This window comes from Anser cygnoides, chromosome 7, assembly GCF_040182565.1.
Source record: "Anser cygnoides isolate HZ-2024a breed goose chromosome 7, Taihu_goose_T2T_genome, whole genome shotgun sequence".
In the NCBI taxonomy this organism is placed as follows: Eukaryota; Metazoa; Chordata; class Aves; order Anseriformes; family Anatidae; genus Anser; species Anser cygnoides.
The window spans coordinates 5,771,570-5,789,306 of NC_089879.1; the positions used below are offsets into that span (position 1 = coordinate 5,771,570).

A 17,737-nucleotide genomic window follows, 5' to 3' on the forward strand; every position below is an offset into this window, starting at 1 on the left:
GTGGGGTAGGCAATACAAAAATGATAATCACTGTTGCCTAATGCTTGCAGCTATTTCCACATTCTGAACATCAAAAGCGACAGAAACAAGTGTCTGACCTTTTCACTCCCATTACCCTGATGTTGCTGCATTCAAGACTTTTCCCCTTGGGTGAGGTCAGAGCAATCCAACAGTTTTCTAACTCAGAAGAGATGTATGTTATCACAAGAAAATAAAATTGCGGTCAAATTGTGGCAATATTTCACTAATTACAGTCCTAAAAATGTAAGAGTTTGAGCAGGAACTGTGTAAAGGCTTTTCTCCACTTACTGGATGTGATGTGATTGGTGATACACAACAGTTCCACTGAAATCAATGGAATTTTACTACCATACACCAGAAAAAAAATACTTTTTTTTTTTTTTATATCCATCACAAATTGTTTTTTAACCATGGAAGGAAAATGAGGTTTTCTTTTCATATTAAATACAAAGAACAGGCTGTGTTCATGAGGATGGAAGCAAGGGTGAAATCAGGCTAAATTGCACAAAGAAAATCTGAGAACAAAACAGCAGAAACGCTCCAACTCTACTCCTAACACTTTGCCCGAGATATGCATTCACTACAGGGACATTTTGCTGACTGGTTTGCAATCTCGTGTTTCTCTTGGTTTCAGGATATTTCTGTTGTGTTCTATTAGATCTTGTTAGCCTTTTTTTAGTCTAATCACATTTCATTAAATATGGCACTCTGAGTATCTTTTGAGATACAGAACTTGACAGATAAAAGCGATCTGTTGCAGTTTAGCTGACTGAATATTTCAAAATTTCAGGCTCACAGATTTACACTGCATTTTCCTGGATGAAAGTTGGCTAGCATATTTTGGTTAAATGAGGAAGGCTGTTACCTTTTACTAGTAACAGTAATCACTTTTGGAACTGCTGTTTTTCATAAATAATTCAGTTACATTAGGGTGTGGTTTTTGCAATACCTTCTGTGGTTTATTAATTAAACTAACGATAAAAAATGATAACACACAGATGTACAAACCCACATTCATGTGTTGTTTTATTGGTGCATTACAACATTACATTTCCTTCACATTGAGAAAGCATGAGATTAAAATACATTGATCCACAAAAATGCCTTCCCTACACTGACTTTGCACTGGTAATTATAGCATCTACAGATCCCTCCATAAGTTTTACTTAATTATGTCTTTGATATTTTTAATTACATTTTAATCAAAGCTTTTACATTGCCTGTTTTATGACTTTTAATTTAATTATTCCCATTAAAAATGTTATTCTTTACCGCTTTGCAAAGTTCTCTAATTACTCTTGCAACATAAGTATTTATGTGGCATTACATTTCATATTCCGATCTTTTAACAGCCCGTGTTCATTTAAGGGCTGTATAACCATTCCCCATCCCAAAGTAAATCACTTACTTGTATCAAAAGCCATTAAAATACTGGAAAAAAAATGTGAACAGCACAGTTAGGAGGCCCCACTCACTTTTGAGAATAAGCCAGATCTATATAAAAACATGCAAAATGCACTATGCATTGGTATTAAACTTCTAATTTTGATTTAATTTTTTTTTTTAAACATTTGCATATAACCTGGAAGACTAGGGTTCCTGCTGAAAGAAAAAGCTAATTGCAAAGCCCTATACAATGTAAAGACAACACCCTTACTCTAGGGCTTTCTTTAAACCCTCCCATATGAAGTAATAGAAAATGGTATCTCTGTTACAGAATTCCATAGGATGGTTTAAAAACTTCATAGAAAGATAAACCTCCACTAAACTGTATTCTACAATAAGACCTCAATTACACTAGAGAAGTGTTCTTTCAAATCCAATGCAAATGCTATGCCAGCACAATTTTCTTTCACATATGCTAGGATCATGACCTAGCACATGTACACCAGCAAGAGAGTTATGTTTGGCTCTCTCTATTCTAGAGCTCAGAATTCTGTAGCTGTCAGTAAAAAATCCTGCCTGTAACTGACACAGTCAAACTGGCATCAGTTTTACAAGTAGGTCAAGCCTAATTTCTACTGAACCCTACTGGGTTCATGCCTATTACAATCTGTTCCTTAACGTCATTTCCTATTTACAGTTATTTCCAAATATCATATGTCTATACATAGTATGGTTGCATTCTCTTGTACACAATTATTACAGTTTTTTAAAAGGGACTCTAATTTATGTGTTTTCTATAAAAATTCAAGTGTTGCCAATCAGGAAAAAGCTCTTCTCAAAAAAATCTACAAAGCTTACCTTTGACAAAAGTAAATGACAAGCGTTACATAAAGACATTGAGCTGTTTGAATCACAAAATGCCTACAAGGCCAATACATATTCCAACAGGAACACATAAATTATAATTATGGCAGCAGTCTTCTCCAGTCTACAGCACCATAAAAATAGTTGTTGGTCAACACTATCTTGCTTTAACCAGCAGCCCCTGCTAAGAAATGTTCAACTGCCAAGACGCAGTCTAGAACATCTACCTGTATTTTCACAGGATACCTAAGAAAAGAGATTCTGGAATCTGACATTCTGCCATCCAAAGTTACATCATTTCACAGGAATGTGATGTATACTGCATAGTGCATATGTAACAGAACTGGATCCTAACAATAATAAATTAACTAAAGTTGTTTGGTCATACACTTAGTAATCTCTGTACCAACACTGTTTTGATTGAGGTGAGTTTCAATTCAGGTACCAAGCCAACCTTTGCAAACACCATGCACAAGAACATGAGGAGCTGAGAATGTGGAATGGTTTGAGTGGAACATCATTTCCAGCATTCCTCTGGATATGCTACAGAGCTGGAAACCCCCACAAGCATTCATGGTTGTGCACCAAAGCCACAAATGAAAATCTTTGCATTTCTTCAGATCACCAATGCTACAGTGAATCACCACACAAGAATGAGCATGGTACACTGAGATTCACAAAAAAAAAAGTTTCTTTATCCTCAAACTTTTAGGATTTTTAATGATTTGTTTTAAATACTTCAGCTTGTTGATTGTGTTCTTTACTTTCATTTTGTTTTGATGGTATTTACTGCAAAAGCTCTCAAAAAATGTCTAATGTTTCTGATCCATCCTACAAACATCCATGTTATCACAAGCTGATAATTTTAAGAGTGTGGAATTTCTTGAATGTCAGCATCATTCTGAAGAACTACTAATGTGACAATGCTTGGCTCTTGTAATCACTTGCACCTTTTGGCTGCTTGATCATTAGTAGCTCAGAATGACCTTGCCAAAACTTAATACAAAGTTCTTCCAGCATGTGGAGTTTATTATGTTAGAAGGCAACAAGATAAACAGAAGGATGATGCCCTAACTTATTAAATTACACAAATAAATGTCTGGCTACAACAGACGCTGAACATCTGATGAAAAGTGCTGTGTGTACTCACCACCCATCAAAGTCAATGAGTGCTGAAGACGACCAGAACTTTCTAAGAGATACTCAGTACTTTAAAAAATCTGTTTCCAGATCTACTATATCCTCAACCACATCTTAAAATTATTCTCCTGACCAATCTCCACATGGACTTGTTTTTAACGTTCTTTTCCTTTCCCCCAAATAATCTACCTGTTTGCAGTAGACTGAAAACAGACAATTCAGCAGTCAATACGAACTGAAAGTTTAAATTTAAGTGTATAATGCTACTATGGCATTAAAAATAAAATGTTACATTTTTCTTTATAAAAAGGAAAGAAATCAAAGAAAAAGCACAGATCATGTGTATAGTAAGAAACACCGTGTTAAGAGACCAGCTTGGAGAAAATGTGAGAAGGCTAAAAGTTCATTCTGCATTTCTCAAAGTCATACTGGACCTTCGGTTATTCCCTCTAGAGGCAGGCCAGTAGCATTGTCTGCTGTAGGTCTCTCTTCTTTCTTCATAGAGTTCTGGTCTAGCAGGCTGACATAAGATTTATGACAAGCTGTATTACCCAAAGGAGGGTAGTGTTGTCTGTAGCAAATATAAGCAAAAATGAGGCCAATGATCCCTCCAACGAAAGCATCTAGACAAGGAAAGCAACAAAACCAGAAGCATGTTACCACAGAAACGACAGCCAGTACTGAAAACTGTAAATACAAATCTAAAACATTAGATTGACCTGGAAGTGTTTAACCCAGAATCTGTGAACAATGTATTTTCATTAGCAATTTGGAGCCAAACACCACAAACACTTAGAACACAGAAAAAATCTACAATTTTTTTCTTGCTATATTATACTGCTTGTATTATCCACACCTAAAGCATACAAACACATCTTACACTAGTTGCTAAGTGGTTGCAGCAACTTTTTTTGTTTTGTTTTGTTAGCATTTCTAAATGGAAATGGGATAAAATATTTGTTGTACGGCCAGTCTTTAAGGTGTGCCGTAAGGGTTTATTTGGTATTAATGATGCTGTGGTCTTATTCAAATCCTAAATTTAAGCAGGCAATTCAAGGTAACAGATAAGACTTAGTAAAATCTAGACTATTCAGTTCAGGAAGTATTTGTATTTATGGACATGTAATTTTATATATAGCAATAAATCTATAAATAAATAGCTGAATAAATATCTGAAATCTAAATAAATATCTGAATTAAACTTAGAGAGACTTTTATTTTTAAAGGTGATTTGCTGTTTTTTATTTACTTATTTGTTTATTGCCTTTTTCCAATCTGGCAATGCAAAACAAAGCATTAGATATGGGATAGCTAATTTTTCTGAACTCACAAGTAAAGTACAAAAATATTCACGTGGCTTAGAGCCTTATCTCTTCACAAATGCTAGAAAGCTGGCAGGAAAAAAAAATAATAGTAAAGAACAATGTTCACAGACAAACTACTGTTTGCTTTAGCAGCTCTTCCTGGCTTCTTCCTTTATTCCTTCATTGCTGAGGACAGAACAGTTTTGGATACCAGATCTTAAATGAAATTCAGATGAAATGGAAAGAATGCAGAGAAGACAAGCAACTATATATAAAATTGAGAACATAACTAATAAGAAAACGTCTAAGGGATACAAAGAACTTGAGGTGAGCGTGTGAGCATATGGCATTCCAGTGTTGAATACAACAGTAGGAAGAGAATGGTGCTCAATTATTCAGTGTTCCCTTTGGGAAGTACATGCAAAAACCAGCTTTGTTGGCAGTGAAAACAATTTAGGTTTAGATATTAATAAAAAATTTTCTACTGGTGAAGGTAGTGAAATATTTATTCAGGTTTCATGGGGAGACTCTGGAATCTCTTTCACTGCTTTTTTTTTTGTTTGTTTGTTTTTTTTTTTAAGACCAGAGAAGAAAAAGATCTGTCAGTAATAAACCACGTGTACTGGACTTTGATAAGTATTGTAGGCAAACAGACAGGTCACCTCAACCTTACCTATATTTTTATAAATCTTTGTTTTCTTTCATGAATACTTTGTAAGTTGTATTGATAGAACTTGATTGATATGCAAAACCATAAAAGTCCTCCAGGATGAAAAAAGAAATAAGTTATATATGTGTAAATTCACAATGCTAATCCCTCAGGTTCCAGTGCCTCTAGTCTGTTCACTCTTTTCTCTAACTAGAACTGCACTGTCTTTGTGTTTGTTAGCATAAACCAAGTATTTTATCTGCTACACAACAGTGAGATTCATTGCTGATGCAAAGATTACGTATCAAAAGAATTATTGTGATCATCTAACATGATTTCTTGAGAAATATAAACTGTAGAACATCCCTGAAGTAATTCCTTATTGCATTAAAGATATTTTAAACAAACAAACAAAAAAAACACTACTGTTCTTATCAACTTGTACAAAATTTAGTTATTGTGATAAGACGTATTCTATAAACCTGTGTTGGCTGAAATTCTCTGATTACCCTCCTTTAACTGTGGTTAATTGAATCCTGTTTCATCTGCTTTTTTATTTTGCCTTCGGATGGAGTTAAGCCTATGAATACTGTTCTTAATTATGGTGAAACATCAGCTTTCTACCAGTCCTCTGTAATTTCCCTAGTATTTCCAGACTTGCTGAAAACTTGCCTGGATAATTTCTTTCAAAACACTTTAAAGCAAATTGTGCAATTCTGGGCCTCATTCTGGCCACCACAGTAATACAAATTCACCACATGACTTATGCCAAAGAGTTCTACATTACTAACCCTTAATGGGGGTAACACTGAGTACACAGGGTGCTATTTTGACCCCTGTTTTTGAAGACAATAATTCTGTGTTTTATTTGAGTTCATGATAGCCACAGCTTTCTTTACATTTTTTTTTTCCTTTGCCCTTAAAGGAAAAAAGAATATTCTTTCAGCCTCGGTATTTATCTTTACTTTTTTTTTCATACAAGAATTTCACTTATTTCATGAGCACACTAATATTCTCAGAGCTAGACACTTACATAGCGATCTAGGGACTTAAAAGCAGTCAATACTTTCAGGATTCATAATGAAATATCCTAATGTTCACCAATATCAACACTAAGCTCCTGAATAATACATTTCCTAGGCAAACTGAAGGGACCTCATAAAATACCCATAACGTTAGTGTTCTCAGCCCACTATATGGCTTTTTAATGTAAAAATTACTCTACTCCACCTTTCACCTACAGTATGCTGTCCTGGACATTATATTGATGGTCCTTGTTCATTCCCCACAGCATAGTTAAGACTCTATTATAAAGGCACCATAAATAATTTAACACAATTGGCTGACTCTGCTGAACATAAAAGACAAGGCCTGAACTTCGGCACTGCATATTACAGAGGGAACGAGTCTCTCCCTTGAGATCGCAGTTCTCTCAGCTAATGGCATGGGTCACCTGCAAGATAACGTCTGCCAGCACGGTTCTAGCTTGGGAAGAGTTATCTGAGTCTTCAGCCCCAACCCTTTGAACTTCAGAAATAAAAATATGAGCAGCTGTAAATGGACACAGTCAAAACCCCTTGGGGTTATGTAGTTTCCTTCCATCATATTTAAAATACTCCACAAAATCTTCCTCAGAGCACATATTTCAGTAAATAAATGATTCTTACTCTTGGCAAGATATAGTACACACTGTAAACACATCCAAAACTCAAGTAAAGCTGTACCCTGCCACTCATCTTAATTCGCACTTCTCTCACTCTCTCTAACAGACTCAAGCCAGCCAGGTCTTCCCCCAGAGCAGCAGATCCATAACTCTGCCGCCGGGCGAGGCGAGCGCCTCCTGTTCAGCAGCTTTGTGCTGGAGGCTCTCAGTGACCGTGTGTGTGCTGAGCCCTGCAGCAAGGCAAGGCCTCTGCAGGAAGGCAGGAGACTCCTTGAAAAAGATGTCAAGGCTAGTGGATGGTGATTAAGCTGCTATGGGAGAACAACATGCTGCATGAATACACACACACACAAAAAAAAAAAGAGCAAGAAAAAACATGTAACAGGATGAGTCTTGTTCTGGTATGGAGCCAGCTGTATGAGATAAGAGTGGGACAGAGGTACACTGTACTAAACTGAAACTATGTAGAGGAACCAAAAGATGGAAAGCCAGGAGCATCAGTGCCAGGGAAGTCTGCTATAGCATTCCATCACATCGTAACTTGTGATTTCAGTGAAAAAAGAAAAAGAAAAAAAAAATACAAAGCTAATTAAAAAATATACACAGAAAAAGGTATCTCCATGGCTCACCTTGCCAATGGTGTTTGTAGTCACACATACGTGACAGAGCAATCATCATGGCACAGTAGAGAGGCAGAATAGCTGCACAAAGCCGCCAGCTCTTCCCCCGGCCATTTTCCGTGAAGCAATGCAACTTTCCAGCTAGGTAGAAGGTGGTAAAGCCAAGGCCTGAAAATGCAACTGAAAGAAAAACACATAATTATAGTGTTTTGTCATTAATGTTCTGTACCGTACTATCCCTTAAGATCTGACAGCAGGGTCCTTCTACTGCAGAGAAGTCTTGGTCTTTACAGGGTGATGTTAGGAGCCAAGCTGAGAAGTTGAGAAGGCCTATCTGCAAAAACTTTGTAAGTTTCATAACTTGCATGGTGATCCCATGTGACTATATAAATGATGCAGGTATAACTTACTATTTTAAAATAATATATCATGTCCTAGGCAGAGGTATTTTTGCTTCTTTTTTTTTTTAAATAAAAAATCATTGTACAAACCTTTATTTAAAATAAATAAATAAATAACACCACTACTTTGAGAGCTGAATGGGAAAAGATCTCCTGCTGTGATGTGCAGATCCATGGTGTGCATATATTCTCCACAGCAGTGGCATTATCTCTGTAGCAATGCATGCAATCAGGCAAGTAAACATTGCAAAGTAAATCCATTTCCTTCTCATATGTACTCAACTTTCACACAACCTGATTTGTCTACAAATACCATAGTACCTATAGACGTTCACCTTTCCAATAGCAATTGATTTTTTTTTCTTTTAGCAATTCACATTTTTCTCCCAGGAGAGAAATTGGCTGCGGAAAGAATCACTGATTTTCTTTTCGCATTAAATTAAACATTTAGACGCATTTTTAGCTTGAGTCACAAAAGCCTTTTCAAGCTTAACCTTCAGCATGTCTTTCCTGATTTGAGACCTATTCTAAAAAGCTCAGGTTCAAAGCAGAAAAGGATTCAGTCAGTTTGTACTGCAATTGTATTACATTTAAATGATATTTTAGGTTCCATTAACCTGTTTCTACAGAACATGTTGAACTGGCAGCAATTACAGAGCTCAGATACCAAGTTTCTGTACTGAACTTTTTTCCTCTTGCAGCTGTTCACCTTCCAGACAAGATGCTGGGTGGCCTTTTTTTTTTTCTTTCTTTCTTTAAATATGTGGCATTTTTGTTTGTTTGTTTGTTTTTAGACCCTTTAATATGTTATATTACTGAAGGAAAATTAGTACAGCTGCTGAACAGGTAGCTCTGGGAAACACAGCAAACATCCACAAAGATCACACACCGTTCTGCTGCTGACTGCAGAATCAAAATAGAACGTAACCATTTAAAGTACAAATAGCAGAATTATAAATATATATCCAGGCACTTGAAATCCTTTTTCTGACTAACCTTTATACTTTTTACCTTTGTAATATCTAGGAACCTCTGTGAGAGGTAATAGGTCACTTTCATAGTACAAAATTCTGTGTTTCTGCTACTGGTGAATGTAACAGTAAAATTGCTCTCAGGGCTGGGTCAGACATGCATCTTTTTTCTAATCTCCTTCTAAGGCTTTTCAAATAGCCTTGTCCTGGTGTTCACAAATGCTAAATGTAATAAAGTAATTACCCTGCGTTTTGCTGATGAATCTATGAGATGTACTATCTTAGCTGGCAGCACAACAGAGTGGTTTCATAAGTTTATACTATACAGCTGTTTGAATGCAATTACTGAAGATTTGCATTTCATTTTCAAACACACAAATAAATCACTTCTCTGGACTGGATATGGTGGAGCAAGACAGAATGCTAATTAATCATCAAACCAATACACCAAATATTTTGTTTCATAGCCGCTTTTTCAACCAGGGTAGATTTAGATTAGTTATAAAGAAGAAATTCTTCACACTGAGGGTGGTGAAGCACTGGAACCGGTTGCCCAGAGAAGCTGTGGCTGCCCTATCCCTGGAAGTGCTCAAGGTCAGGCTGGATGTGGCTTTGGGCAACCTGGTTGGGAGGGAGGCATCCCTGCCACAGCAGAAGGGGTGGAAGGAGATGGTCTTTAAAGTTTCTTCCAACCCAAACAGAATTGTGATTCCATTCTTTGATTCTGTTTCCAGGCAAGAACATAAAAGGTTTTGTGGTTTAAAAATCAGGCAACCTACAACACTTCATAAAGTAGAGGGCTTAAGGAAGCAGCTAAATGTAGTATTGACTTTTCTAAATCTACTATTTAAATTGTTGAGTGTTATCTTTTAATACTAAGAAACCTTCATGGTGTGGGTATATATTGCCCCATCCATAGTGTAGGTGTCCACTACACACATAAATGTATTCAGAATTACTAGAATTTAACAGGCAATTCCAATGCAGAAAAGAAAGGAAAAAGAAGACGAAACAACAAAAAAAACAACAAAAAAACAAACACAAACAGAACAAAAACAAACAAGCAAACAAAAAGGAGAATCTGTGTTTCAGTGTGGACAACATCTCTTATCAGAACAAAACCTTATAAGAAAGATTTATGAGCTTCACAGAGGATCAGAGCACAAGGAGAAAAACAGCACCTGAAATACACTTGCACATTAATGCCTCTGATATACAGAAAACCAGGCTTCATCATGACTGAATCAATATTTGCATATTATGGGGAATGGAGAGAAATCTTTTCTTTATGCACATAGACTCACAAGTCCTTGTCCATTACATTCTTTAATCTAAACCTTACTTTCTAAACTGAGCTTTCATATTCATGATTCAAGCAAGGCAAAGCTGACCTGCAAAAGCAGTAAAATGAGTATTATAACACTGCAACATCCAGTGAAATAAAATTGCAGTGCATTATCTTTCAATGACCTAATTTAGCCCCTAGTTAACAAAAGACGTAAAAGAGAACTTTTTTGTCTTTGAAGATAACTTCATTTGTTTTTGAAGTAGGGTTTTAAGCTGAGATCTTTCTTGATATTTAATCGCTTGTGAAAGATTCATCACTGTAGGACTGCCAGAAAACTGACTGGAGAGATCAGCGCTTTAAGAATTTGTACCAATGTAGCTCTTGCAGTAAGGCAAGATTCATCTTTGGTATGAGACAAATTAATTTTTTAAAACACAAACATAACTACAATTGCACTGACATGAATTATTCTGAAATTGAACAGGAAAAGTGCACATATCATATAAAATATCTGCCACAGATGGAATTGCTGACGGGAAACCATTTTCTCCACAATAATCTACATTACAAGCATGTAGTTTGCTGCAATGAATATTTTCAGGAGGTGAAATAGCATACAGGAATACTCTTCGCCAAGTAGCTTTGCACATCTTAATATTTTCATGATTTCTGGACTTGCTTAAGACTCTGTGGATGTTATTTATTCATTTATTCACGTTTAATTATAAATATCCTATGGATGTTCAACATAATGGCTCTAACACACTAAGAGCAAGACAGTAGAGAAAAGTATAGAGTAAAACCAATTTACAGCTCTGGACAAAGTTCAGGAAGTATTCAGCTTCAAAGAATATAAACAAAAGTCAACGTTTCAATTCAGGAACTTTGCCTTCTTTCTGTTCTATCCCATCCAGTCTAAAACACAACCTCCAGAACTGCAGCTGTATTGTCCTGATGGCAGAGGCCTACAGTTAAAGGATCCTTTATTCACATGCACGGTGGATAGCAGCAGGTTTAGTTAAATGAGCTTTAGAGCAAATCTCATAATATTTAAAATAAATAAATTTCCCCATATTTTTTTTCCTTTCTTTTTTTTTTTCAGGATCCACAACATTTCCAGAAAGAGGTGCTCATGAATGAATAGAGAAGGTCAGCAGGATGTATTTGCACTAGACCCAAAGGCAGATTTTGCCTCAGATGGTTGATATGTTCGTCTAAACTGAAGGTCAGGAAAAAAAGAGACTCACATACGGTCCTACAGGGGAACTTATGTCTAATAAAAGATGGAAATGTAACATAATGATGGTCTAGCTTGTAGCTATGAAACCAACAATCTGCAGAGTATCTGCTTTACATTGCAGCATTGTAAGATTGATTTTCCTCACCCTGCAGTATGCACATCCAGAAGAGCTGCTTGACCCTACAGTTGCAGTGTGCGTGCAGAGCTAGCAGCAGAGAACATGAACAGCTAAATGCTCTGGGATGTGGCAGCATCCATTGCAAAGGTAACTAATTATTCAGAAACAATTTGAATGCTATGCACTTCATGTATGCTGCTTATTTGGTTGATAACTATATTTTGAAGATGTGGTCAGTCAATAACGTTAAGAAAAACAATTCAGTCTTCAAGAATCCCTAGACTGTAGGTGATATTTACACTGAAGAACTGGTCTATCAGTAGAATGTATTTGGGCAGCTTTTGATTTTTTTTTTCCTTCACAGGCTAGACTCCATAGCTCACTGTATCACAGAGAAAATGCAAACACAAGTGTACACACATCACATGTCCTACTATATTAGATATGTCTTTTCAAATTGCCTAATGTTATAATATAATAGAAGTTATCCTGCATAGAACAGATTCCAAAGAATCAGCAAAGCAATGTTCCTCGTCTACGCAAATACTCTTACTAAGTTGGTTTCTTCCTAAATCACAAGAAATCAACACTTTGTTTATACAAACAAAGCATGGACCTACATAAAATAACAGCCCAACACTCTCTGGGGACATCGACACAAATGAAAATGAGAAAATCAGTCTGATTAAGTTTAAAACACTGTTAACTTAAGGCAGATGTAATAAAAATTCCAGATAGAAATATCTAATTAATTTTCAGTGTTCAAAGAGGAGGAAGGAATGATTCAAAAATGAGCCATTTTACTCAATCAGTGTAGCTAACAGAAATCAAAGTCCTGATGTTACAAGTTGTTGTACACAGGAAAACCTCTCCTCTGAGACAAGCCACATGATCTCCCAGGGCTTGGTTAAACACTGTAAATTTTGTGAACATACTGAGAGGCAGAATATGGAATATTTGCACTGTATCTGCTCTGAAAGGCCTCAGCTGAGATAAGATTACCATCGTGCTAAGTTCTCTGCAAGCACACAGAGAGGACACAGTCCCACAAAACTTTGCCACTAAGGATACAAATGCAAAGAGGCAAGGGGGGAGTGCAGGAGGCGGAATGGATTTGATCAGTCAAGGACAAAACTTGGCAATAACACATGCAGATACTTCACAAAACAAAACAAAAACCAAAACCTGGCATGCCTTCTGCCCAAGGAGCTCATGTTCTAAGCCTTCATTGTGCAACTGAATCAAAGCATGCAGAACTTTGCCACCATGCAAAGCTTTGTAGTGGGTGATGGCAGTCTCTAAAGCAATTGAACAGGTTTTTAGATACAACTGGCTGGCTGTAGCCTTCTGTATGGAGACAACACAGTGTTGCTTTGACCTTTATGTCCTAATGGTTTAGGAAGTACCAACTTAAAGAGTGCCTTTCACTCATTTTGTGTAGGTGAGCTGTCTGGAACTGCAACTGGAAGGCACCTTTTTAAACTGCACCATAATGGCACTTGAAATTTCTTCTCAGCATGATCTTTACTGGAATATATAAAACCTTGTTAGAATCAGCCTTTCAGATTGTTTCTTTTCTTTTAGAAAAAAAATATTTCAGAGAAGAAATAAAAAGAATTATAGCATCTAGGGACACAGCAGACCCCATTCCAACATCTTATTCTCTCCAGAGGGGGGATCTAGCTGGGTTTTAAAAGCCATCTGTATGGACCAAACCAATTACTGAGTTAAAATGCATAAAGTGAGAAACGGTGAACAAGAATCTGATCTAAAGCCCCCTAAATAAATTATTCATTAAAAATGTAATTGCCTTTGTGGGTGTTTTCTAGAAATTAAAGTACCTCAGGAGGATCTTCACCTTCTCAGGTTTTAATGGATGCTTTGCTAAGCATACAATTCATGTCTTCCTTACACTAAGCAGTTTCTGAACTGAAAAAAATATATAAAAATCTTCAACTCATTTAAGTGGCAACAAATTATGAAACTGTAAAGCAACCATTACAAATGGCCTATGTAACAATCAGAGAAAATGATCCATCTCTGTGCCTGTAATGCCTTATACTTGCAATGATTACTGTATATTTTTCAAATGCAAACACATGCTATTCATCACTGGAATTGCACAGCAGCCTACTGCAATTTTAGCTGGGGCAACTGGTGAATGTTTTCAGTTTCACACTGTTCAAAGACTGAAATATTTATCTTTCCTGAAGGGAAACGTATGATACCAAATGGCTGCATAAATTTTAATGCTAAAATTCAATTCAAAGAGGATTTTATAGGAGTACAATTCCCAGAGAACATTTTGAGTTTATTATCACTAGCAATATATATATATATATTTTTTCTGAGTGGGATAGTCAATCACCTTTCCTGTAGCTTAGCTTTATTAATTCGTTTTCACAAATAACAAAGAAACACAGTTCAGCAGAAGCAACATGAAAAGCACATCACACAATGCAAATGTATGCAAGGACCTGGAAAACAAAAAGGAGATACTGGAGACAGAGACATATTAGAAGAAAGATAGATCTAGACTATCTGAGAGGCAAGTAACTAGAGTACTAGTCGTTAGGTTGCTTTTGCAGGACAGTCACGGTAAGTTCTCACGAACCTTTTTTTCCCTGACATTTTATTTACATGTGCCTTTCAAGATACCTCATTACACCTGAAATATCTAAAGTGGTCTTGGTGTACATCACTGCTATGAAAAAAAGGCAAGGTTCTTCTGAATTGTTCAGTAAATAATGCCAAAAAGTCCTAAAGGTGGACCTGTCGCATGGCCTGGTTTGCCAAGTCTGTCGACAGAAACATTGAACAAATCTGCTTTCTCTGACAACACAGTAAAACAAAGCCTAAAATGTCTCAGATTCTGGATTTACTTTGAAAAGAAAGGGGTCAGCACTCAGGTACTAATCAAAGCAGCCTTAGGATTAATGTAAGCCACAACAAACCACCATGTACACTCAGCCCTGATCATACAACTGTGTCAGACTAGAAGACAGCTCTGAAAGGTAGGGGTTTTATTCTTTATTCACTGCCAAGATCTCTGCATCTCAATCACATTTGGTGAAATTATGACCAACTAATGAATTTATATCAGATTTAAACCTAGGACAGAATGACATTTGGTGTGTGACAATGCCCTAGTGTGACCCCTGGAAAATGCATTTTTCTCCTTACAGGCATAAGGAGGACCATGTGTTGACTGAATAGTTTTGTTAGATCAGAACTGCATTCCCTTGTGAAAGAAAGTCCTGAAAACTTTACCTCTAATTTTTTATTTTTATTTTTTTTGCTTGAAGAAATGTTAAAACTGAGGTAAGAGTTGCCAGATTAGTTCAAACAGGTCAGTAGTATTTAAACAGCTACTACCTTGACAGTTATCAAATCTAGAAGATAATTTTCTCTGTCTGCTACACTTGAGCAGTACCTAGACACAAGCTTTAGATCACCAACTATCCATCTCTAGCACAAATTATTGTCACTGGGGAATTGTCAAGGACACAATTATTTACAGCTCAACACCAGAACATACCAAATCTCACATGCTGGATTGGGGTAACTTCTTGCCTCCTACTTTGCCATGCATAAACCATCAATAGTGTCCTTATAAATGGATCACATCCTGCTCAACTACTTGTCGTCCCATCTATTATGCCAGGCATTTTTATCAATCTCTCAGGGACGTACAGATTAGCATATGAAATAGAGTCAAACACATTTTGAAGAGTACTTTGATGGACAGAAACTTTTTACAGAAGAGGATTGTAGTGTTTCTGCCAAACACACAAAGCAGCACGGTAGGGAGCATCAGGGAGTTTACTGGATTATAAAAGTGTTTGTTTGTTTGTTTGTTTTTATTCAAGAAAAATAGAAAGTCTTCTGGAAGTATGTTTGAGATATAACAACCTGAATCTCAAACAGACTAGCAGGACGTTGATTTAATAGTAGTGCTGGAGAACCAAGCTTTACAGAGTTCATCTCACAAGCCCCTCATGAATTCAAACAGCCTTTGTTATTAAGTGCTGAGAGGTAAATATGTCAGAGAAGAGGTAAAAAAAAAAAAAAAAAAAAAAAAACTTAAAACACAAACATTCCTGAGTATACTTACAGTTTGAACTAAGGAGCCAATAAAACCTACAGGAGACTTTTTTTCTTGCATATCTAAGACATTCATTTCTTATTTCCCTGGATTCTTCTTTAAGAGGATGAAATATTTCAAAGCGACACTGCTATACAGTTGTTAATTAAGAGATTTATCTTGAAAATAGGGGAATTACAGCAATTACTGCCAAAAACCTGTGGCTTGCAGCTCATCTGTTACTTTAAATGTTCGCTCTCAACTAAAGGAAATATGATTATCCTCCATGAAATTTCTAGCTAAAGATAATTAACAGTTCATATTTAGATACCCAACTATAATTACATGTACTGCAGTAATATTTGATATAAGTTATCACAGAATAGCAAACAATTCTATTGAAATTCAATAATTTCTTCATTCTGAAGTACATAAATCATTTTAATCTCTCAGACAAACGAACAGTTTTTAAAATGTAAAAATATTTTATTTTCTACAACTGACTAATATTGGTTACTTAAAGAAAAAGGGGAAGAGGACCTGGCTGCCTGCTCTTCACTCCAAAGACATATTTTCCAGTCTCCCTTTTTTTTTTCTTTTCTTTTTAGTGACACAGCAAGACAAATCACGACTACTACATATACTTAGTGCTTCATCAAGGAAGTCTGATGCAGGCTTGAACCATATAATCTTCTTGACATTAAAAAAGGAAACTCCTCCCAGGTAATATAACAGTAAGCGCTATACAATGACAAATATTAATACATGTGGAATAAATAATTGAAGAGATAAAGGAAACATGAAATAATAAGCAAGTCATCGAGCTTTTTTTTTTTTTTTTTTTTAAATTATAGCAGCCTTTGCCCATCTAAGATGACAAACTCACACTAAAATGGCTCCTAGCCTGACTGTGAGAGACTTTGCAACAGTTTTAGAGAAGGGAAAAAAGCAAGAGATTTCTCTCTCCTTCTCCCAAAACCAAGGGGTTCACTGGACACAAAACTCATTTAGGAGTAATGTTGAGAACTCTTTCTGCACAAATAAGCAGAGGCTAGCCATGAGGAATGGGACACGCAAACAAATGAAGGCATTGTTACATGAACAAGTTATCGAAACTAAACTTGATAGAGATAAGTAGACATTTCCAAGGTATGGCATATAAATTCTTTGGTAATTGAATCAAGGCCAAGCTCTTGAATGAATACATCCCAACATCCCAGTTATGCTCCTGCACCTCATATTTAACCTTATTTAACCATATTTAACCCATTACTGACCCTATTCCAATAGGCATTTTGTGATACTTTTTTTTTTTTTTCTCCATTCAGGCTCTAACCTCCTTGACACACTAACCATGTTTGAAAGTAAAACACTATGCTCTTGCTTTATAACGTAAATATGTTTGAGCCCTTGCTTTTTGGCTTTTTTCTTATTTACAGAAACTCATAGGTCCATTTTTCAAGACAGTGTCTTGCTGTGTTCATTCTCAGAAACTTACTGATTTCAAGCAGGCCAGCCAAAGCAAGGAAGACAGAGAAGACAGGCTAATACAATGAAGAATAAAATTAATAACATGACAGAACTTCTTGCATTACTGAGCACCTCTCACTAATTCAAATTACTTGTAGTCCCAGGTGTCTGTAGAAATGCTTTGCTATCAAAAACATCTGATCAGCCATTCTGATTTCTCTTTAATTCTCTCAGCACAACTACAAAAGGATTTTTCCCTCTCCCCATGTCCCCACACAAGAGATATTTTAAAAAGACATCCTATGCTATTATTTACTGGTAACTTCATCCATGAGGTCTTCCAACATGATCAGGAACTTCCAACATGATCGTTTTCCAAAAGTTTCTGTTTGTTCAAAAAGAATGCAGAAACACCGGTAAGAGAAAATACTGAAAACTGTCTTATTTCTGATTGAAACAAGTGAAAACTAAATCTCTCTAGAGAAAATCACAGGAGAAATACAGGAAATCAGTTGACT

At 36.2% G+C, this 17,737-nt stretch overlaps 1 protein-coding gene across 1 annotated transcript in view; it reads right to left on the reverse strand.

Annotated features, from left to right (window-relative positions):
* Positions 1 to 1,022: 1,022 nt before the first annotated feature.
* PLPP4 (phospholipid phosphatase 4) overlaps positions 1,023 to 17,737 on the reverse strand; it is a 60,144-nt gene continuing 43,429 nt past the window's right edge. The window contains exons 6-7 of the mRNA XM_048058247.2: positions 7,657 to 7,827; positions 1,023 to 4,034 (exon numbers count right to left, since the gene is read on the reverse strand). Of these exons, the coding sequence (XP_047914204.2) occupies positions 3,835 to 4,034; positions 7,657 to 7,827 (371 nt within the window). The 3' untranslated portion in view covers positions 1,023 to 3,834. The remainder of the gene's footprint in view (positions 4,035 to 7,656; positions 7,828 to 17,737) is intronic.